Here is a 24,137-nt window from a genome sequence, read left to right as displayed (position 1 = left end):
ATTCATTAGGGACTTCTTCACGATTGACTTCATTCATAACAGCAACCCATGAGCAGCCTGAGAAGTACAGACTTGGCACGTCAGCTTTATTCCTCACACACTCCCGGGCTCCCCCTCAGCGGGAACCAGCCCGGATCAAAGGCGCTGTGCGGTGGATCCGAGAGCTCTCTGCCTGCCCAGCGGGGAGCCTTCTGGCCATGCATCTTCCCTCTGATCCCTTGTCCAGGCACTGGCACCAACGCGTGCTACATGGAGGACATGAGCAACATTGACCTGGTGGAAGGCGACGAGGGGCGGATGTGCATCAGCACCGAGTGGGGGGCCTTTGGGGACGACGGGGCCCTGGAAGACATCCGCACGGAGTTTGACCGGGACCTGGACCTCGGCTCTCTCAACCCGGGGAAGCAGCTGTGAGTACCCCGTGCTGGAGCCTGGGCATCGGCGCCAGGAAATACCCTGTCCCTCGGGGACACTTGGTGCCCGGGAGGCTTTTCAGTTGTGACTAGTTACCCGTCCCAGTGAGTATGCGAGGCCAGGCTTGTATTTCAGTGTCACGGGGCCGATGAGGAAAGTGAAGCCAAGGAGGTGGAGTGGTTTGCCTCGGTCATAACCCTCGGCCTCATTCGGTCCGTGTGTGTGGAGCATGTGTGTGTGAGGCGGGGGCGACCCAGATGACTCGGGTCTTGACCTCTGTGCATTTGGTGAGTGGCCACACAATGGACCAGCCCAGCCCGAGGAAGCAGGAATCAGCCAAGTGCCTCCCTGTGTTTCTGGGGCTCCCCGACACGCTGCTTCCTCGGAGGCCTTGTCCCACAGCACCGGTGTGACCCCTCCCAGCCCCGGGCTCCTGGCCCCTCTCAGCCCTCACCCACACTTCCTGCCGTGGAAGCGCCGAGGGCCTGCCTCGGGCTGTCTACAGGCCGGGCTCCCTGAGGCAGGCCACCCCCGCGACTCCTCTCTCGCGCCTGCACATACACATTATTGCAACTCACTAAGTGCTGAATGAAAAAAATTAAACTTAAAAAAATAATTTCAGACTTATAGAAAAGTTGTGAATAGCATACAAAATTCCCCTTCATTCAGATTTCCTAAATAGTAACATTCTCTGTATGTTTGTGTGTGTATGTATCTATACATATAAAATACACATATGTCTGTATAAAATTATTTTTCTGAACCTTTGAGGCTAAGTTGCATACATAGCATCCCTTCACTCCTTAATACGTCAGAGTGTATTGCCTGAAAACAAGTACCTTCTCTTACATAAACTAAGTATAATGACCACAATTAGGGAACCAACATTTAATAAGTTCAATATAGAATTTACAGACCTTATTCAGAATCCACCAGCTGGCCCACTAATGTCCTTTACCAAAAAGAAACAAGTTGTCCCGGCCCAGGCTCCCGCCCAGGATCGCACACTGCGTTTGCTGCCGGGTCTCGTTAGCCTGCTTTAATCTCAGACACTTCCATGGCACCACTTAGTTTTTCTCGATCTTGACGCATACAAAGCCGTTTATTTTACAGCATGTCCCTCCGTTTGGGTTTGTCTGATGTTTCCTCGTGATTAGATTCTGGTGGTGGGTTTTTAGCAGGAACTTCCTACATGACGTGTGTCCTCTTCAGTGCTCAGTTACCGGTGATGCTACCTGAACCACCTGGTCAAGTGGAAATGCAACAGGTTTCTCCACCATATGTTTCCAATTTTCCCTCTGTAATGAGTAAGCATCTGGTGAAGAGATACTTTGGGATTATGGAAATATCCTGTTTCTCATGAAACCTTCATTTTCTAGTTTCAGCATCCATGGGTGCGTTTCTAATGCCATCATTTCTTCTGTTCATTAATTGTTATTTCAGTGTAAGAAAGAGCTTTCTTATCCCCTCCATTGATCTAGTCATACCAATATGGACACATACGATAATTTCCTCCTATCATTATTTATTCTGATGTTCAAATTTTTCACACTTGGCCAGTGGAATCCCCTAAAGGCTGGTCCCCACATCCTCTGACATGCTCCCATCACCCTTTTTCTCCTGGCCCGGAAGAAGAGCGTGTATTTTCCCAGCCCTGGCCCTGGGATCAAATAATTTTCCCAAGAAGCCCTGGTGAAAAGTACCTCCTAGAAAAATTATTAAACACAGAACTGCATACCTGGAAAGTAAATTACTGCTTTGGATGCACCTGCTCCCCAGCACACACCCATTTCCCTGGAGACACAGAGCAGTCCCGGCCCAAGGACTTGACCATCCTTGGCCTCTCCATTTCACTTAAAATAATTTCCATTCCTTCAAAGCCAACCTGGAATTCTTTTGCCTTCTGCTTCTGCAATGTTCTAAATTTTTTTTTTTAAGGAATGAAATAGATTAGGAAACAGGGTGTCCTTGTTTTCTATCTCATTACATTTGGAGAATAAACTTTCTATTTAATAGTTTGCCTGGGAAATAATTAGTAGTTGCTTGATGGATGCAGGCTCCGGTGTAGGCAGCCTGGTGGGATAGTTCACCACATTGCTGTGGAACCTCTCTGGGGCTATCCGAGGCCAGCTCCTAGACACAGCATCTTTCCCTCTTGGACAGAAGCGTGGTATAGGAGCTGGAAGTGTCTGAATTTGGCTTTGTCACGCCGTGATTGGGAACGTGCGTGAGTCTCTAAAGCTGAGATTCTAATGCCCAATATGAGAATGACACCGCCATGGCCAGGGTGATTGGGATCAAGCGCTTTGAGAGCAGGAAAGAATCTTAGGTCTCCTCTAGTTTAGTCCCCGCTTCTGCAGGTGAGGAGAGGGCACCCCACGCTGGGGCGGGGACCGAGGCCTTCTCACCTGGGAGCAGCCCCTGCACTGCTCAGGCTCCGGCTCTGGGAAAGGATGCTGCATAACCAGAGGCGTTCCTGCCACTGATCTGCTCACCACATTGTAGGTTTGAGAAGATGATCAGCGGCCTGTACCTCGGCGAACTCGTCAGGCTCATCCTGGTGAAGATGACCAAGGCAGGCCTCCTGTTTGGCGGCAGGAAGTCCTCCAGTCTCCACACTAAGGGCAAGATTGAAACACGGCACGTGGCGGCCATGGAGAAGTAAGCTGCTGGCGAGTCCCTCCCACCGGACGCAGAGGCTTAGTGCAGGGTGGGCGGCCAGGGCGCGGTCTTCTCATGAAAGGGGTACAGCGGGATGGAGGGGACCAGGTCTTCTTCCTCATCAGGATGATTCATTTTTATTTTTAAAATATATTTTTATTGATTTCAGAGAGGAAGGGAGAGGGAGAGTTAAACACATCAATGATGAGAATCATTGACTTGCTGCCTCCTGCACGCCCCCTACTGGGGATCGAGCCTGCAACCCGGCATGTGCCCTTGACTGAAATCGAACCTGGGATCCTTCAGTCCACAGGCTGACACACTATCCACTGAGCCACACCAGCCAGGGCCTCACCAGGATGATTTTAGACCTGATTACACCGTGAGGAGGGTTAGCAGTGCCTGTCCTGACTCAGCTGTGGCTTCTCGTGGGTTTCATCAGCCTGGGATTCGGCCGGCAGAGGTCTGCCCTCCTCATGTGCTGTTGCCTTCTGCTTCCCCTAAAGCTGTGATGTATTAAATGTTTAGGGTCACAGACCCCTTTGAGGATCAGATTCAAGTTCTGGACCCTTTCTTCCCAAAAGGCACATTTGCACACAATTGTACTTATAATACCAGGGCATCCTTAGACCCATTAAAGCCCAGTCATGGAATCCAAGTTAAGAACTCCTGCCATGGCAGGAGCCTTCTCTACCTGGTCCTGCTGGGGGCTGGCTTTGGCTTTGGGCATCTGAGGCCTCACACCCAGGTCCCTGCAATGCGGCATGGCCCCAGCCAACTTATGGCCCGGCTCCTCCGGCTCAGAAACCCTGGCATTGCCCTGAGCTTTGTAATCAGTTTACATTCTGAGCTCAGCGAAATGGCATGTGACTCCCAGCGCCTGTATTTGTGCAGAGCTTGGCAGGGACTGAGTTTCGGTGAAAGGCAGTATGGTACAAGGTATAGTACAAGGTGGGTAAAGGGTAGACTCTGTAATCTAACTGCCTGAGTTCAAATCCTGAGCCTTGCACTGACCAGCTGTGTGACTGTGGACAAGTTACTAGCCCTCTCTGTGCCTCAGGTCTCTTCTTCTGAGCAATCGGGTAATGACGAAATCCCCCCAGGAGTGTTGTGAGCGTTGAGTTAATACCTGTCAAATCCTTAGACAAGTGCTGGCGCATAATGAGTGCTCAACAAGTGGTGGCTCCTCTGATCACTTCTGATGTTGTTATCATTAGATTACTATGTGCCAGCCTGTTTCTTTTCACGGTCCTGAGAGGTGAGGAAGCTGGTTCTCCGAGGGGGACTCCCATGGAGGGGAAAGGGGGGTCCTCTCATTCCTGTCCCTGGCCAGGTATAAAGAAGGCCTTGCCAACACGCGAGAGATCCTCACGGACCTGGGCCTGGAGCCCTCGGAGGCCGACTGCATTGCGGTGCAGCACGTCTGCACCATCGTCTCCTTCCGCTCGGCCAACCTCTGTGCGGCAGCCCTGGCGGCCATCCTGACTCGCCTCCGGGAGAATAAGAAGCTGGTGCGGCTCCGGACCACGGTGGGCGTGGACGGCACCGTCTACAAGATACACCCTCAGTGAGTGCTGCTGCGGCCGCACCCCGCCAATGAGTCTCTCCTGGAACAGGGTCCCAGTGTGCTCGAACTGTGCTGCTTCCCTGGAACCAACCGTCTCCCATTGGTTCTGAGAATTCAGGGGAAAGGCTGAATTCAGAGGCTAGCTGGCTGGGTTGCTTGGTGGGGGGGTACGGGGAGGTCACTCTTTTTATTTTTTAATATATTTTATTGATTTTTTACAGAGAGGAAGGGAGAGGGATAGAGAGTTAGAAACATCGATGAGAGAGAAACATCGACCAGCTGCCTCCTGCACGCCCCCTACTGGGGATGTGCCCGCAACCAAGGTACATGCCCCTGACCGGAATCCAACCTGGGACCTTTCAGTCCGCAGGCCGACGCTCTATCCACTGAGCCAAACCGGTTTTGGCGGGGGGGAGGTCACTCTTAAAGAAATACTCTGCTAACGCCAACTGCCTGACTAGCAAGGCCAGCCATTTCTGTGGTTAGCCATCTGGCCACCCTTCTATCTGTCTATTCACCTATCTGTCCATTACTGTTGAATACCTACTGTGTGGGAAGACTGGAAAAATACACCCAGTTATACACGGGGAAATCGGATGACAGAGGTTGCCAAGTTTATGTGAGGGATTCTGGTAGGAAAACACGTGGAAATGAGAATCTCCCAGAAGGAGGGAGTGCAAACCCCTCTCTGGCTAACAGAGGAGGTGCTGGGAGTCAGGCGGGCACCCCTGGAAGGAGCTGGGGAAAGAACTTCTCCTTTGGGCAGCGATGATGGTTGGCCAACACGTTATGCATGGACATGCCCTACCAGTTGAAATATTGGTGGTAAAATAGCCACTTCCTCGAGCCTGCCAAGTGTCCTGTCCACTGCCCCAGCTGCCCGGTCACTCCCCCTGTCCCTCCCTGCCCCGCACCACCAAGGGGTCCCAGGACCCGGCCCACGCTGCCCTGTGCCTGTTCCCAGTGGCCGGGCCAGGCCTGTATGACTGTTCTGTTTTTTTTTTTAAGTATACTTTAATTGATTTTTTACAGAGAGGAAGGGAGAGGGATAGAGAGTTGGAAACATCGATGAGAGAGAAACATTGATCAGCTGCCTCCTGCACACCTCCTACTGGGGATGTGCCCATAACCAAGGTACATGCCCCTGACCGGAATCGAACCTAGGACCTTTCAGTCCGCAGGCCGACGCTCTATCCACTGAGCCAAACCGGTTAGGGCTGACTGTTGTGTGTTTTGCCGTCACCCCTGCCTTCAGATACCCCAAACGCCTGCACAAGGTGGTGAGGAGACTGGTCCCGAACTGTGACGTCCGCTTCCTCCTGTCGGAGAGTGGCAGCACCAAGGGGGCGGCCATGGTGACGGCGGTGGCCTCCCGCGTGCAGGCCCAGCGGAAGCAGGTGGACCGGGTGCTGGCTCTGTTCCGGCTGAGCCGAGAGCAGCTCGTGGGCGTGCGGGACAAGATGCGGGCTGAGCTCGAGTACGGGCTGAAGAGGGACACCCACCTGCGGGCCACCGTCAAGATGCTGCCCACCTACGTCTGCGGGATGCCGGACGGCACAGGTGGGCCGCGCACAGGTCTCTCTTCCAAAGGGCCGCCAAGAACTCCCATGAAACTCCCTAAATCCAGCTAGGTTTCTGTTTGAAGAGCTTTGGATTCCTGTCTGTAACGGCGGGCGGGGGCAGGGTAGAAGGTCAATACTCCTTCTGCATCTATTTGCCGTGGTTGCCCCACGGCCTTGCGCTGCGCATGCTGGTGGAGAGAACGCCTCCCGCGGGGCACGCGTGTGTCTGTGTAGCTGAGAACATGGAGTGTACCCCATGTTGTTGGCAAACAGAAGACCCAGCTGCTGTCCCCGGGAGCTGCCATCTGGACACTTGGAGTCGTCTGGCTTGCCTTCCTGCGGCTGCTCTGCCTCTTCCCTCCGGAGGCGTGGCTCTCTTGCTCTCCCCTCAGCACTCTCTGCCCCTGACTTTTCCCAGCCCGGCTCCTCCTCCTGGTCCTCTGTGCTCAGCCACCCCACAGTGGAGTCAGTTCTTTAGAGAAGTTACTTCACCTCTTGGAACCTCATGAACGGCACCCAGAAATAACGACCTTGGTCTGATGCTTTCTAGCTTGTAGTTTGCTTTGGAACATTTCATTTCATCCTCACAACCACTTTGGATGTTCCGTAAATAGAGAGTGGTTCCCATTTTATGGAGGCCAAAACAGACTCGGAGAGGTGAGAGGACATACAGCCACACAGCTGTACTTTGGAACTCTCCACAGCAAAGATCTTTGCCAGAGCCAATGTTCTTGGAGTCTACATGGGGAAAAAACCGAGAGCAGTAGAGATACTGTTCAATTATGCATTCCTTCATCCCGGTCATCCTCCTGCCTTCATCCCTCAAAGTTTTATTAAGCACCTACTGTGTGCCAGGCTCTGTTCTAGTCTTGGTGATAGAGCAGTGAGGAAAACACAGTCCCTACCCTGGTGGAGCTTATGTTCTGTTGGGCTGGCAGACAGTGAACAAACGCCATATTGTGCCATGTAATGACAGGTGCTATGAAGACAAATAGAGCAGGGTGAGGGGTGAGAGAGCTGGCTGGGAGTGATGTCATTGGCAAATTCAAGGAACAGCGAGATGACCAGTGTGGCTGCAGCAGGGTGAGGCAGAGAGCAAGGCAAAAGGCTTTCAGAATAGTCTGTGATGCTCTGCGATGCTGGGGAAGTGAGAGGCAGTGGGTGGTACTGAAGGTTGAACTTGATTTGATTTCTTTTTGTTGTTAATTCCCACCCGATGGTATTTTTCCATTGATTTTTAGAGAGAGTGGAAGGGAGGGGGAGAGACAGAGAGAGCGAGAGAAACATCGATGTGAGAGAGACACATCTATTGGTTGCTTCCTGCATGTGCCCTGACCCGGCCAGGGATCCAGCCTGCCCTTGACTGGAATCAAACCTGAGACCCTTCAGTCCACAAGCCGATGCTCTATCCATTGAGCCAAACTGGCTAGTGGGGGTGAGGGAACCCAGGGAAGGGGAGAGCAGGGATGGGAAGAATCACTCTATCGCGTGATGAGCAGTTCCTCTAGGCCCGTGGTCGGCAAACTGCCGCTCGCGAGCCACATGCGGCTCTTTGGCCCCTTGAGTGTGGCTCTTCCACAAAATTCCACGGCCTGGGCAAGTCTATTTTGAAGAAGTGGTGTTAGAAGAAGTTTAAGTTTAAAAAATTTGGCTCTCAAAAGAAATTTAAGTTTAAAAAATTTGGCTCTCAAAAGAAATTTCAATCATTGTACTGTTGATATTTGGCTCTGTTGACTAATGAGTCTGCCGACCATGGCTCTAGGCCACACAGACGAATGGAGCCACCTTCCGGAGGCCATTGCACTCAGGGCAGCCTGGCCTGACTCACCCTCAGAGGCTCCTTGAGCATAAGTACCACGTGTGGCCTTCCAGGTGCCAGGAAAAGCAGGCTGGCCTCAGACAGCGCCAGGTGCCTGCGGGTGCTCCGGACCTGCAACCCAGGGCAGGCTCCGAGGCCGCTCCTTTTCCTCATCTCCCGTCCCCCACGCCTCCCCTGAGTCCCTGCTCTGTGCATGCTGGTGGAGCAGAGCCCCGCTTTCTCCACCACAGAGAAAGGAAATTTCCTCGCCCTGGATCTGGGGGGAACCAACTTCCGCGTCCTCCTGGTGAAGATCAGAAGTGGCCGGAGGTCAGTGCGAATGTACAACAAGATCTTCGCCATCCCTCTGGAGATCATGCAGGGCACCGGCGAGGAGGTAAACGTCAGGCTGTGGGTCTGTGCGCTGAGGTGCCAGCCTGCCCCTGGTCACGGCCGGCCTGGGGTGACTGTCACTCTCTCCCTATAGCTGTTTGACCACATCGTGCAGTGCATCGCCGACTTCTTGGACTACATGGGTCTCAAGGGAGCCCCGCTGCCTTTGGGCTTCACGTTCTCATTTCCCTGCAGGCAGACAGGCATCGATAAGGTAAGCGGCCCTGCCAGACTCCCAGCCAGCCCGATAGGGTGGGCTGCCCTCCTCCATGAGGGGAATCCCAAGGTACCTCTGAGTCACTGTTTATTTTATTTAGGGTCCTTAGGACAGGGCAGCCAGGGGGAGGGGCTGTGGGCGGTTGGGGCCGCAGTGTGCATCAAAGCAACCGGTCGCTCCGGCATGGGGGTCGCTTGGCTTTTATATATCCTATCTAATAAAAGAGCAATATGCAAATTGACCATACCTCCACTACACCCACCAGCCAACCAGGAGCAAGTATGCAAATCAACCCAATCAAGACCTGCAGGGGAGGGCAGTTGGGGTGACCAGGCCTGCAGGGGAGGGCAGGTAGGGGTTACCAGGCCTGCAGGGGAGGGCAGTTAGGGGTGACCAAGCCTGCAGGGGAGGGCAGTTAGGGGCAATCAGGCTGGCAGGGGAGCAGTTAGGCATCAATCAGGCTGGCAGGGAAGTGGTTAGTGGGTGATCAGGCTGGCAGGCAGAAGCGGTTAGGGGCAATCAGGAAGGCAGGCAGGCGAGCAGTTGGGAGCCAGCAGTCCTGGATTGTGAGAGGGATGTCCGGCTGCCCATTTAGGCCCAATCCTACCAGGATCGGGCCTAAACGGGCAGTCGGACATCCCTCGAGGGGTCCCAGATTGGAGAGGCTGCAGGTTGGGCTGAGGGACTCCCCCCCCCCCCCATGCACAAATTTCATGCACCGGGCCTCTAGTATATATATATAAAACATTTCCTATATTGATGTACAAGGTGATATATATATAACATTTCCTATATTGATGTACAAGGTGATAGATCCATTTTTTGGAATGATAGGATGCCTCTAGTGTTTTACTGTGGAACACTGCTTTAATAAACAGTCTGTAGCTTTATCATTAATCACATCTTAATCTGTCCTTGGCTAAATTAGAAGTGATCCAGGCCTTTGTTCTGTGCAGTCATGGCCAGGGAACACGAGTTGATCACTGGTGAATACGAATTACTGCAATTATTCCACTCAGAAGTAGACCCTGTCTGAGCATCATGCTTTGTAATACCTCTGGGCCTAGTGTTAGGGCTCCATAGATGGAAGCAATCAAAAGCACACACACCTGACCACCTATTAGATGTTGAGGTCATGCAGTGGTCCCAGAAAACTACTGCTCAAGTGAATTTCTCCTCCTTTCTTTCAGGCAACACTCATTGAGTGGACCAAAGGCTTTAAGGCTACTGACTGTGAAGGGGAAGACATGGTGGATATGCTCAGGGAAGCCATCAAGAGGAGAAACGTACGATATGGTGTTGAGGCTCATGCCTGACCTAGCCCCTCCCCCCAAACCCCTTTGGACTACTGTCCTAGTCCAGCCCTGTGACTCTGACCTCTCTCACACACACCCCACCCCTACTCTGGGTCGATATGCCCCTTCTAAGTCCATTTGGCTTGCACATTCTACCTACAGTAGAGCTGCTTCCTTTGCAGGAGTTTGACCTGGACATAGTTTCAGTTGTGAATGACACAGTGGGGACCATGATGACCTGTGGCTATGAAGACCCTAATTGTGAGATTGGCCTGATTGCGGGTAAGTGGTCAGGCATGTCCCATTGGCCTACTCCCATCTGATTTTTTTGGAGGATCCTTTTTAACATAGTGAGGCGGGGGAGATTGTTCAGAGGCTCTAGAGCTGGCTTTGTCCAAGGCAGAGATGAAGTTAAGACTGGGATTCTAGGTTTCCTAATTCCTAAGTCTTAATATCTTTCTCCATTAAGGGTAGTTAGTCAAGGTTGTCCTTTCTGTTGAAGAAGAATTATATAAAAATGGGACTTTCAGATTAGGGCCTTGGAGCAGATTATCCTGGGAGGAAGGAGACCTCAGTTGAATCATGTTGGCCCAAGGCTGGCTTCAATGTTCTCTGACCTTTTCTGGCTGTCTGGGTTCACAGGCTGGGGAAGATTTGGAAGGAAACCTAGGGGAGAAGTCTGACAGCGATTAAGGACTAGGGTGGATTCCAGCGGGATGGCTCTCATTAAGAGCTGGGGGAAAGGTTGGGAGTTGAGCAGGTGGGGATGGGGATGAAGGGCATTCCAACTGAGAGGCACAGGTGAAGTGATGACAATCTGCGAAAGTTGTTCCAGTTGGTTGTCTGGGGTTCCTGGAGGCGAGGAGTAGGTGGAACAAGCTGATGGGGATATATTGAGATGTCTTCAATGCCAGGTAAGGGGTTCCATCTCACTCCAACTCTTACCCACTTTGTGACCTTGGGCAGGTTGCTATTCTTCTTGACTTGAATTTCCTCATCTATGGGAGGGGCTGGGCTATATCTAGGCGAGCAAAGAGATGAGACTTGTTTAATTACATATAATAGTTGCCTGGACTGTTGTGTTAAGAATAGTTCTTAGGCCAGGTCATGGGCCAAGGAGAAGAAGGTGGCTTATAGATGCTAAACATTTGCTTGTCCAAGACTAGATGATTCCTCATGGTCCCTTCCAGCTCTGACTGCTAACTCTATGACTACTTGGAGGCTCACTTTGTGTGCCTATAGCTTAACAAGGATGATGATGGAGGTGATACTGCTGCTGCTATCACCATTTATTGAATACTTACTATGTGGAGGAAACTTACAAACATCATGTCACTTTTTCAAATATATTTTTTATTGATTTCAGAGAGGAAGGGAGGAGAGAGAGATAGAAATATCAATGATGAGAGAGAATCATTGATTGGCTGCCTCCTGCACGCCCCCTACTGGGGATTGCACCCACAAACGGTGCATGTGCCCTGACCTGGAATATGACCTCCTAGCTCATAAGTCGATGCTCAACCATTGAGCCACACCAGCCGGAGCTCATCTCATTTTTTAAAAATAACAAATCTATGAGGCACGCATTGTTTCCTTTTCACAGATGAAGGAATTGGGTCTCTGAAAGATGAGATACTTGTCTAAGGTCACTCAGCAATGGTATAAAGCTGCAATTCAGCTTTTGACTCTAATCCAGTTGTCTGACTCCAAAGTCCTGTCTACTGCGCTCCACTGCCTCTTTAAGATCTGTCTTTTGAAGACTAAAGTCTCTTCATGATTCCTTCTAGGAACGGGCAGCAATATGTGCTACATGGAGGAGATGAGGAACATAGAGGTGGTGGAAGGGGACGAAGGGAAGATGTGCATTAACACGGAATGGGGAGGATTTGGAGATAACGGCTGCATAGATGACATCCGGACCCAATATGACAAGGAGGTGGATGAGGGGTCCTTGAATCCCGGCAAACAAAGGTGAGAAGGCAGATGTGTACATGTGTGTGGGTTGTGCATATACAACTTTACCAGATCTGGAGGGGGGGGTGCCATTTTCTTAATATAGACACTTTAACTTCATATATTTATTACAACTCTCTATTAGATGTTAGTGTGCCATCTTATTTGAACAGAAGCAAAATATTGTGACAAATTTCCAGTAAGTAGAACAAAGGGTTGCCTTTTGCTAACTATCATAGGACCTCCTAAAGGTGGAGGCAGGGCTGTCTGTGGGCCAGGTGTCACAGAGCAGGGGCCTGGTGACTCGGTGGGTCCTCTCAGGATGGGCTTCCGGGTGGTCCAATGGAGAGGTCAGCATCCTCAGCATTTTAAGAGCTGGCTGCCAGGTTGCTGACCTCCGTTGCTCTGGGCGAGGAAGTGGCCACAGGTGAAGGATGGGAGTCCTGGTTCTCAACATGATGTCATGTCCCAACATGGGTCACAGTCACCTGTGAGGGGTATTCCAACTACTCACCCTACTGAAAACACTGAAAACAATGGATGGTTCTTTAAAAAAAAAAGTAGAGCACATTTTCACTTGCATCCTCATATACCTTCTTGAGAAGGAAAGGAGTAGCTAGGGATAGGGCTATCATGCTAGGAATTGATCATTAACCTGGGCTTGTCCATCAGAACAGGAGCTGACAAACTTTTTCTATAATGTACCAGAGAGTAAATGCTTTACTATCAGGTCACAACTAAACTCAGTGTCTTAGTATATGAAATAAGATGGGAATACGGATTTGTTGTGATGGGTGATAGCCATGTGTAGAAGCTGAGCAGACAGGAAATGTAATGGGATGACTGGGCCACAAATGCCTTAGTAACTGACGAACTGAGAGCACTACATAGCAGAGGCCCCGTGGTTCCTCATCTTCCTTGGCACTTGCTCCAAAAAAGAAAAAAATCTGATCCGTGTATTTATCTCTGAATTCCACATTGGGGCATCCAGATATCATGGCTCTTCCTAAGGGGCGGGGTCCTTCTGACTTAGTTCTGTGTCCGAATCCACCGGAGGCTTACATTTTTGGAATGAGGACTTAAGGGGGCAGAACTTTTGAATTTGCTGCCATAATTTGTCTGTTTCATCTTGGCTCCTTGGGTTCATGTGAGGGCCGATCAGTGAGGAGAACACACAAGTCTTGGCCGCTCTCCGATTCCCGTTTGGCCCTGCAGCAGGGGCAGCCCAGCCTGCGTCCCTGTGGTCGGTGCTGGTCACACACCTGTGCAGACTGCCTGGTCGGTGCTGCTGGTCACAAGGCACGTCCCCTCTTGCTCCTTCCCTCGTGCTGCTCACAGCCTGGCAGAAAGGGGACAGGGTGGTCCCATCTTTTGAGGACCCCTAGTGTGTGCGGACAGTGTAAATGTATTATCTGGTGGGGCGGAATCTCTAGTGGGACAGATTTCTTCAAATATAAAGCCTCGAGAATCTCCGGTAGAACAGATGTGTCATACACACCCAGGGGCTTTGGCTTTGGGAACAGGAGAGGGACTAGGTCTTGCTCAGCACCTGCTGTACACCAGAGGCTGGCCTTCCCACAGTCTATGCGGTCAGTGTTTGGTCCCTGTTTTATAGACGATGCCTTAGTGCTTGCTCAGGTGCCCCTAGTGTGTGGCAGAGCTGGGACCTGGCTCCCGCTCACTGTGGCTCCAAAGCCTGGCTTGCCCACATCATTGCATTCCCCTTGGCCACTGCTCACTCTGAAACACTCCAAGCCAGGCCGCTGGCGGAGGCCAATGGTATGCCTTCCACACCCGACCCATGTCCTTTTGGGAACCATTCGTCAGCGCTGATTCTCCTGCTCTCACCAACCTATCCCTCTTCCCCAAACAGATATGAGAAAATGACCAGCGGGATGTACCTGGGGGAGATTGTGCGGCAGATCCTGATTGACCTGACCAAGCAGGGTCTCCTCTTCCGGGGGCAGATTTCAGAGCGTCTCCGGACCAGGGGCATCTTTGAAACCAAGTTCCTGTCCCAGATTGAAAGGTGACGTGTGGTCAAGTTCACTGCTCAGTGTGAGAGCCCTAACTTGGACGTGCTGCTGTCATGCTGGGGGTAGGCGGGTTTGAGACTTAAAAATAGAAACAGCAAGGCCAGATAAGGAGGGGTTGCCCCCTCTCTCCAGCTGCTTCAGGACCACAGCCCGAGGGCGTGCTCACAGCTGAGGGGCCAGCCGCCTGCCTGGCTCTAGGTTCCTAAACTGCTACATAGGAGTTAGCTTAGGCTAGAAAATGATCCTCTTTTGTTCCTAAAAAGAAAATATATCCATCATATGAAAGCAAAGTAATTTTAAAAAATCACCCACATGCTCACCACTAAATACAGCGGTTTTTATTTTTGCATATTATATTCCCTTTCAAGTTCTTGAATGTTTGCAAGCATATTTTGTTTTTTTTAAAAATGGATTTTTAGAGAGAGAGGAAGGGAGAAGGATAGAGAGATAGAAACATTGATGAGAAACATCATCGGTTCGTTGCCTCCTGCTCCCCCTCCCCGCCCTGGGGATCGAGCCCACAACCCAGGCATGTGCCCTGACCAGGAATCGAACCAGTGACCTCTTGGTTCTTGGGTCGATGTGCAACCGCTGAGCCATGCCAGCTAGGCAGGACACACTTTTAAAAAGGTAGTTCCAGTTACCACTGCCTCCAGCTATGCACAGATGTTGGTTTCACTGCTTTTCTTATCAGCCCTGGATGTGATCAGAGGCTTTGTGTTTGGAATTTCTCTCAATTTGACTTCCTTCCTTTAATTCTCCTGGTCTTTATGGCCAGGTACCAGCAAGCCAGAAATCATCCTGGGGGGAAAGGAAAACTTTATAAAGGAAAGCAGTGCATTTAATGAGGGAAATGCGATGGACTGTGGCGGAGGAGTTCTGTTTAAGGAGAGAGTGGCGGAATCCGCAGCACCAGCAGCAATTTTGTGTTTTTGAAGTGATGGTTAGCAAACATGCAGCATTCTTTTTGCGGGGGAGGAGGGGGTCTGGTCTTCAACTCATCCGATCCGAAAGTGCAAGTTAGAAGTCACCACCTTTGGTGACCAGAGGGGTCCTCTTTTGTGTGGGGGAAATAGTTGCTCCCTTGTGTGCAAGAGATAAACAGATTGGCGTATCTTTGCCTTGCTCTTTTGAATACAAGGAAAGTTGTTCCTGGACAAAGCAAGCTGTCAGGACCTATACGCCTCCAGAAATATTTGCTTCTGCCACACAAAAGGTGTCTGCTTTGGATGCTTTGACTTCTACAGGCATTTTTTAAAAAGCACCTTTATGGGATAAAATAGAATCATACCATCGAGTGCCAATGGGAAGACCGTAGTTGCTATGCTGACTGTGGACCATTCCAACACATGTTGAATGGGTGGGACCATGATCTCAGGGGAAGAATCCTGGATTTACAGCCCCAGAGCCTGAGCTTGTGCTTCATCTCTACCACTTAACTCCTTTGTGCTGTGTGGCCTGAGGCAGGTAGCTCCTCTCTGGACCCGATTTCCTTCTTTATAAGAGAAATAATTGCTCTGCTGCTTAGCCCCAAGGATGGCTCTGAGGATAGAGTAAGGGAATGTACATGAAAGAACTAGGTAAACTGTGAAGGGCTAGATCATGGAAGGAATTTTATACATACTAATAAAACCCCACTTTTTCCCCTTCCTATATAAATATTGCTTATTCATAAGCAAAAGGAAGAAAATAAAAATGACTGGCAATCCTACCAGCATCTGAATAGATTTCCTTCTGCTCTGTGTGTGCATGCGTGCGCACACACGTGTGTGTGTGTGTGTGTAAGGAAAAACTTTGAAAAACAAACAAACCAAGATCATATGGCAGGTAGTATTTTATAATTTATTTTTTTCACTTAATACATCATAAACATTTTTCATAGCATTAGATATTCTCCTGCAAACTCAATTTTAAGGTCTACAAAGAATTCTACTGTCTGGCTGCACCCCCCACTTACCTGTTGAACCTGCTGTATGGTCATAGAGGTTGTTTCTCAGTTGTTCTCTCTTGATAACACTCTTCTTCCCTCCAGCGACCGGCTGGCCCTCCTCCAGGTGAGGAGGATCCTGCAGCAGCTCGGCTTGGACAGCACGTGTGAGGACAGCATCGTGGTGAAGGAGGTGTGTGGAGCTGTGTCCCGTCGGGCAGCCCAGCTCTGTGGCGCCGGCATGGCTGCCATCGTGGAGAAAAGGAGGGAAGACCAGGGGCTTGAGCACCTGAAGATCACTGTGGGCGTGGACGGCACCCTGTACAAGCTACACCCTCAGTGAGTGCCTGAGAAGGACGGGGTGGGAGGGCGCTGAGGTCAAGAGTGGACCCGGCTGGATCCGGGTGGGCCTGGGCCCCGGGTCCGGGCGAGGCCGCGGGCCCCTGGATCCGGGTGAGCCTGGGCCCCGGGTCCGGGCGAGGCCGCGGGCCCCTGGCTCCGGGTGAGCTTGGGTCCCGGGTCCGGGTGAGCCTGGCCCCGGGTCCGGGTGAGGCCGTAGGCCCCTGGATCCGGGTGAGCCTGGCCCCGGGTACGGGTGAGGCCGTGGGCCCCTGGATCCGGGTGAGCCTGGGTCCCGGGTCCGGGCGAGGCCGTGGGCCCCTGGATCCGGGTGAGCCTGGCCCCGGGTCCGGGTGAGACCGTGGGCCCCTGGATCCGGGTGAGCCTGGGTCCCGGGTCCGGGTGAGGCCGCGGGCCCCTGGATCCGGGTGGGCCTGGCCCCGGGTCCGGGTGAGGCCGCGGGCCCCTGGATCCGGGTGAGCCTGGCCCCGGGTCCGGGTGAGGCCGCGGGCCCCTGGATCCGGGTGAGCCTGGCCCCGGGTCCGGGTGGGGCCGCGGGCCCCTGGATCCGGGTGGGCCTGGCCCCGGGTCCGGGGGGGGGCCGCGGGCCCCTGGATCCGGGTGGGCCTGGCCCCGGGTCCGGGGGGGCCCGTGGGCCCCTGGATCCGGGTGGGCCTGGCCCCGGGTCCGGGTGGGGCCGTGGGCCCCTGGATCCGGGTGAGCCTGGCCCCGGGTCCGGGTGAGGCCGTGGGTCCCTGGATCCGGGTGAGCCTGGCCCCGGGTCCGGGTGAGGCCGTGGGCCCCTGGATCCGGGTGAGCCTGGCCCCGGGTCCGGGTGAGGCCGTGGGCCCCTGGATCCGGGTGAATCAGTGCCCCTGGGTCCGGCCGAGACCAAACCAGAGGGAGTCGGACCTGCATTACCACCATTTGTCCACCATCCAGAGCTGAGGGGTCAGTGCCGACATGTACTCATAGGGAACTGGTGGACATTGATATTGTGTCTCAAAAGAACTGTTGGTCCAGAAAGAAACTCACTACAGACTGATTCATTTGCCTGTCAGCATAACTATTATTGCTCGTCGCACATTCAATTCTTATAAGTATATCTCTAGTGACACATGATTTCGCTCATCTAGGGGAAATGATGAACAACATAGACTGATGAACAAGAACAGAACCAGAAACAAGGAGGCATCGATCGGACTATCGGGCCTCAGAGGGAGGATAGGGGAGGGTGGGGGGAGGGGGGAGAGATCAACCAAAGGTCTTGTGTGCATGCATATGAGCCTAACCAATGCTTAAGTTCAACAGAGGGTTGGGGCATCCAAGGGGAGGGGTGTGGGATGGGAATGGGGGGATGAGGACAAATATGTGACACCTTAATCAATAAAGAAATTTAAAAAAAAAAAAAAAAAAGAGTGGACCCGGTTGAGTCTGACAGGCAAGGTTGAACCCTGTGGTAGGGTGTGGGAGGATTTGCCATCCCCTCTGAACCCCAGCTTCCTCATCTGTAAAAGGCGGGCCGTAGGGATCTCTACCTCCTGAAGCTACATGAAGATGACATGGGTTAATACAGGCAAAGTGCTCCACACAGTGCTCACGAAATGCTGGCCTCACAGGGGGGTCACGGAACTGAGTATTTATATAACATAGAGCATTGTCGACTATGAGCTGGTTACAATTTTCTTAGCTCAGAATAAGTGGACAGAAGATTAAGGGCCCTGTCAGGCAATGTGAGTTTGAATCCAGTTTCTTACTCCCTGTAAAATGAGGTCACAAATCATACCTGCCTCGTGGATTGCTGTGAGGATTAAGTGAAGCAGTGGCTGTAGCAGGAATGGCTCGTCACAAAATTTCCAGGGATGAAAGCTATGATTTCCATTTTCATGTAGTGTTTTCCATTTTGTTTTGGTGAAGAGGAAAAGTGTTAACAAGCTTACACAGATTTTCAATCATGCTGAAATGCATACATGAACTTATCATTGTAATCCTTGACCCTTAGTCCTTCCTATGATGCTAACTGTTCCAAACAACTGACTGGTATCATCTCTTGGTTTTCCCTTTGGGTCACATATTTTTGTTGAGGTTCCTACAAGCCTCTCCCTTGAACCAGGACTTGACCAAGGAACAAAACCACATGATCACTTCAGTAGGTACAGACAAAGCATTTGGTAAAATTTAACACTTTTCAAGATAAAATTACTCCATAAACTAGGAATAAGGGAGCTTCCTCAACCTGGTATAGAAGCATCTGGGAAAAGCCCACAGCTGGCATCATATTTACTGGTGAGAGAGAGACTGGATGCTTTTCCCTTAAGATCAGGAACAAGACAAGGATGCACTCTTGCCTCGGCTCTTCAACATTGTACCACTTCTAATGCTGCCTTCAGGTGGTTGTGTGATTTTTGTGTCTCAGTCGAATCTTGATTCAAGGAGAGGTTTGGAAGAATCAGTTCCAAAACATGTGACCTCAAGGGGAAAATCAGGGGTAAGTCTAGCCAGGGCAGTGAGGCAAGAAAGAGCAGTAAATGGAATCCGACCTCACACCATGTACAAAAATTAACTCAAAATGGATCAAAGACCTGACTTAAGATCTAAAACTATTAAATTCCTATAAGAAAACATAGGTGTAAATCTTTGTGACCTCGGATTAGGCAATGTGACATCAAAAGAATAAGCAACAAAAGAAAATGTAGGTAAATTGGATTCCATAAAATTAACATATTTTATATGCCATAGGAAGTGAAAACAAAGAATGGAAGAAAATATTTGCATATCATATATCTGATGAGGGACTCATCTCTGCGATATATAAAGAACACTTAATACAACTGAACCATAAAGACAAGTAGCAAATGAACAAAGGATTTAAATAGACATCTCTCCAAGAAGATCTACCATGGCCAATGAGCACTCAGAAAGATGCCGCATATCGTTAGTCACTAGGAAAATGCAAGTCAAAACCATGAAATACCATTAGGATGGCCATAGTAAAAAAGAGTGACAGTAACAAGTGTTGATCAGGATGTGACAAAATTGGAGCCCTAATGCCTGGCTGGTGGGAAACAGTTTGGCAATTCCTAAAAAAGGTAAACATGGAGTTACCATGTGACCCAGCAATTTCATCCCTAGGTGTACTCCAGAGAATTGGAAACATGTTCACACACAAACTTGTTAGTGATGTTCATAGCAGCATTATTCATACTAGCCAAAAGGGGAAATAACCCAAATGCCCATCAACTTCTGGGTGGGTAAACAAAACGTAGGATAGCCATACAATGAAATATCACTCATAAAAAGGAATGAAGTACTGACACATGCTACAACTTCGACGAATCTTGAAAATCATCATGTTAAATGAAAGAAGCCAGACACAAAAGGCCACATATAACAGGATTCCATTATATTAATGTTCAGAATAGGCAAATATATAAAGATAGAAAGATTAGTGATTGCTAGGCTTAGTGTGAATTAAAAGCAACTATTATTGGGTATGGGTTTCCTTTTTAGGATGACAGAAAAGTTCTGGGATTAGACAATGGTGATAGTTGCACAACTTTGTGAATACACTAAAAACTACTGAATAATTGTATATATATATATTAAAAAAAAAAAAAGACAGACTTGATTGAGCAGTGATTGCCAAGCCATTTTCTCCTATCTCCATGGGAAGTCTGGGACTGATTACCCTGACTGTTCCTCTGATAATACTCCCTTCTCCTCCCACTTAACCAGCAGAGCCCCAAGGAGCATCAGTGGTTGGCCAGAGTCACCCACTGGCTGTGTGGTAGAGTTGGGCTCAGATCCTTCTCTGGCATGCTGGCCCTCAGAGATGACTGCCACCTGGACCATTCCAGTGACCCACATCCCAGGCCTTTGGTAGACACACTTTGATCCCACAGACTGGCCTGGTAACTGACTCCCAGGATGTAAATTCAAATGGATTTAATATCTCAAATGATAGAGAGGCCAAGTATTGTGATTAAGACTGTGTGCTTTGGGGGAAAATTAATGGGGGGAGAGATGGGTGAATGGATGGGTCAAACAGGGCAAGATTTTAACTTTGTTGAGACTAGGCAGAAGGTATAGAGGTACTCACTGAACTATTCTTTCAACATTTGAAAAATTTGAAAATAAAAACTGGGGGAAATTTTGAACAAAAAAACGTGGGGTTTAGAAAAAGACTGGCCTGGTCCAAATCCTAATAAATGGACTAGTTTGTACAAATTTGACAATTTATGTAGTGAAGATAGTCATAATTATTTTCAAACTACTATTTGTTATACTTTGATGTTCTGTATGTGAAACACTCAGTGGTTCTCAACCTTTCTAATGCCGCGACCCTTTAATACAGTTTCTCATGTTGTGGTGACCCCCAATCATAAAATTATTTTCGTTGCTACTTCATAACTGTAATTTTGCTACTGTTAATGAATCGTAATGTAAATATCTGTGTTTTCCAATGGTCTTAGGCTCTACAGATTGGAGAGGGTGCAGGCTGGGCTGAGGGACACCCCCCCCCCCATGCATGACCCTTAGCAGGGTCGCCTATTGGAAAACACAGATATTTACATTACGATTCATAACAGTAGCAAAATTACAGTTATGAAGTAGCCACGAAAATAATTTTATGGTTGGGGGTCACCACAACATGAGGAACTGTATTAAAGGGTCGCGGCATTAGAAAGGTTGAGAACCACTGACTTAGACTATTCTCTGGCATTAGCAGTTGCTGAGTAAAAGGTAAAATTAAAACAGCTATCTAAAAAACTGTGTAAGCTGTCTCGATCCTTGAGAAGCAAGCTAGAAGCAACAAACTAGATCGAAATAATTTATAACATGATGATTCCATATGTAAGTGCTGATGATATATTTTTTTCTCTTTGTCATAGCTTTTCTTGGATATTGCAGGAAACTGTGAAAGAACTAGCCCCTAAATGTGACGTGACGTTCATGCTGTCAGAAGATGGGAGTGGAAAGGGAGCCGCTCTGATCACTGCTGTGGCCAAGAGGTTGCAGCAGGCGCAGAAGGAGAACTAGGAAGCCCTCGTGGTTGGGCCCAATGCGCCTTGGATACTGACAAGCCTTCCCTCTGGCAGATGAGTGGATCAGGGACCAACAGGCAAGGTTCTGGCTGTCTTCACCTTCAGGATGGCTGAAAGAGAACCCCAGGTTCTCGGGCATTCTTAGCATTTTGTTACTGGTTTTCAAGGGTAGTACATGATAGCTCTATTTGGCATATTTGGGTCCAAGATGGGCCAACTAGTAAAATCAAAGCATGTGGCTGTAGAGATCCCCTTTCAGCAAAATTTCAGTTGAGGCCTGACCTGTCAGCTCTCTATGGCTTTGGGTCTTGTGGCTGCTGGATGTGGCAACATATGCATGATCTGCCATGTGGCCTAGCTGGCTGAGCTCCCACTGGCATGCTTCGGCCATCGCTGTAGTAGACTGAGCCCTCTACTTGATCTCATCTAACTTGTCCTTAACTTGTCATGTTGACTCTAAAGACAGAGTTCAGGCCCAGGATGAAGAAGGGTTGACTGCCAGGGAGCCTGTAGGAAGCCTTTATATGCTCACTGGGAGTAATGTCAGCACCTTGTAGGATTTTTCTCAATACCCATGTGTCATTGGGAAGGGTGTCATTTGTGGTACCTGTTTTTCATTTTACATGTGGTTTGTGTTGCTATTGTTAATACTTGTTTTAAGAACTATTGGGTATATGAAATCCAGTAAATTAATAAAAAATATTTTATTTCCCAAGAATCTTTGCACGAGGTGTTAATATTTCATCTGGGAGGCTTACTTGGTAACTTCATGCTCTGCTGGTGGAATAAGGGGCACAAAATCACAAGTTGCTGAAAGCATCTCTCTAGTCTAAAGAAGATCTGCTGCAATATCTCTAACAGATTATCCAAATTTCATTTGAAGAAATACTTCCAGCTACTTTATCACAGGATCCCACAGTCTAAAAGAATGAGAGGCCTGCTGGGGCTGGGACAGATGAGCGAGATGAGGTTCTCTGGGAAATTTTTTTTTCATACATTCAGTCAACATTTATGGAGATACTGCTGTGGGTGGGTGCTAAATTAATCAAAATGAACTTTGTTGTATTTTAAGATTATATCTCTCTGGAGAGAGGCTGTATGGATTTATTACATTTATCTTTTTGTATTTTAAGGTTAGATCTCTTTGGGGAAATATTTTACCTGATCAGATTTTGTCTCAGTGAACCCCAAACCCTGTTGTCCTTGTTATCTTCTCGTTATCTTCCTCCAGCTCTCCCATTCCTTGGTAAGACATGTCCAGCTCCCAGTCCTTCTTTCCCCTGGTTCTGCCCGGGGTCTCTCCTTTGCCATCCGCTTAGACAGATGAGCTGGCCCAGACTCAGGTAGCTGCACCACCACGTCTCTCACAGCCTGGTTTCTCAGCACATGTTTGGCAAAATGAGGAGGTCGCCCAGCCTTGGTCTCTTACAAGAAAAAGAAGCCCAAGGTATCCAGGCAACCTTGCGCATTCTGACTGATTGATGGCATCACAGAATCCTTGAACGGTAACGGAACTGCAGCGAGGGCAGACATCGGCTTGCTGCCCTTGGACAGGCGGCCCCTGAAACACCTGGGGCGATGGAGGACTAACTTCTCAAAGTTTACTAGGCAAGACCACAGCCACACAAGGTAAATGATCTTCATGGGATTCCCAAGGAAGCCAATGGTCATGAATTACAGTCATTAGAATATTAAAGTAGTGATATAGAAGTATATGTGCTGATTTATTAATGCATTCTATAATAAGATTTAGCAGGAAACTAATAGTAACCATAAGTTTGAAGTCCTGATGAGTGCAAACCATTTCTGGAGACATTTTCACAGAGATGACATGTCTGTAATTTCTTCTGGAGCCAAGTCAGAGCTGCTGCTGACACTATTGTTGACCACATTTATAATGAAAGGAAATGCTAAATTCTAATTAGAGGATTGAAAATAAAGTAACTTTCCTCCCCAAAAGTTTAAAGACACCCCTTTGGGGAGGTTCCTCTCCCCCACCCCCATACTTGGGGCCCAGGTTAATGATCCCTGATTGACATGTCCTAGTAGACCTGCATTTATTTAGGGATAGCATCTTCGGTTTGTACTCAGAAGAACTGAGCGTGCTTCCTGAGCTTCAATGTCCTCACGTGAGAGAGGGGGGTAAATATAGCAGCCTGACAAGGATATGTGCACTACATAAGCTGCATATCTGGACATGGGGATGAGCTATAAGCCACTGGTACATGTGTAAGGCTGTTGTGTTAGGGAGCCCATCTTATCACTGGTATGAGCCACTTGAACATCAGCATTAAGGACCTTCCAAGCCTATTGCCCAGACATGTGGATGGCTAATAATGGCAATTGGGGGAAATGAATTTCTCACCCCCACTTCCCTCCACCCCCACTGTCTGATAATTCCTCTCTTGCCATTTCACAGTTGAAACTCCTGGTAAACCATACTTTATTAGAGGAAGGAGGGCCTTGGAAGAAGTTGGGTAATAACAGAGAGATCTGGTAGCTCATATTAGAGGTGAAGTAGGAGGGGCAATTAGGGAGAAGAGATGAATTCATTTCTCGTCCAGCCATGGGAAGACTGAAGCTTGGGAGAAAGTGAAGATACTTTTAAAATCTTCATTTAAAACACACACACATGTTTTTATTGATTTTAGAGAGAAAGGAAGGGAAAGGGAAAGACAGAGAGAAACATTGATATGAGAAACATCGATTGGGTGCCTCCTGCATACCCTCTATTGGGGATCGAGACCACAACCCAGGCATGTACCCTGACTGGGAATCAAACTAGCAACCTTTTGGTGCATGGGACTATTCTCAACCAACTGAGCCACACCAGCCAGGGCAATTTTTATTTATTTATTTAATATGAGAGGAAAGAGAGATGAGGAGAAAGAAAAGTCATTGACAGTAGTTTGGGGGATTGGCCTAAAGAG

General features: G+C 49.3%; 1 protein-coding gene across 2 annotated transcripts in view; it reads left to right on the top strand.

Moving 5' to 3' along the window:
• HKDC1 (hexokinase domain containing 1) overlaps positions 1-21,723 on the top strand; it is a 40,104-nt gene extending 18,381 nt beyond the window's left edge. Inside the window, exons 7-18 of one of the 2 annotated variants that reach the window (XM_079794333.1) lie at positions 227-410; positions 2,920-3,075; positions 4,409-4,642; positions 5,898-6,202; positions 8,254-8,399; positions 8,490-8,609; positions 9,803-9,898; positions 10,090-10,189; positions 11,695-11,878; positions 13,734-13,889; positions 15,929-16,162; positions 21,055-21,723. In XM_079794333.1, the coding sequence (XP_079650459.1) occupies positions 227-410; positions 2,920-3,075; positions 4,409-4,642; positions 5,898-6,202; positions 8,254-8,399; positions 8,490-8,609; positions 9,803-9,898; positions 10,090-10,189; positions 11,695-11,878; positions 13,734-13,889; positions 15,929-16,162; positions 21,055-21,202 (2,063 nt within the window). In that variant the 3' untranslated portion in view covers positions 21,203-21,723. Of the gene's footprint in view, positions 1-226; positions 411-2,919; positions 3,076-4,408; positions 4,643-5,897; positions 6,203-8,253; positions 8,400-8,489; positions 8,610-9,802; positions 9,899-10,089; positions 10,190-11,694; positions 11,879-13,733; positions 13,919-15,928; positions 16,163-21,054 lie in introns of those variants that run through there. The other variant, XM_079794334.1, reaches the window with a different exon arrangement.
• Positions 21,724-24,137: the final 2,414 nt, after the last annotated feature.

The sequence above is a fragment of the Cnephaeus nilssonii genome, assembly GCF_951640355.1.
Source record: "Cnephaeus nilssonii genome assembly, chromosome: 16".
Taxonomy (NCBI): Eukaryota; Metazoa; Chordata; class Mammalia; order Chiroptera; family Vespertilionidae; genus Cnephaeus; species Cnephaeus nilssonii.
This window is presented reverse-complemented; position numbering and strand designations above follow the sequence as displayed.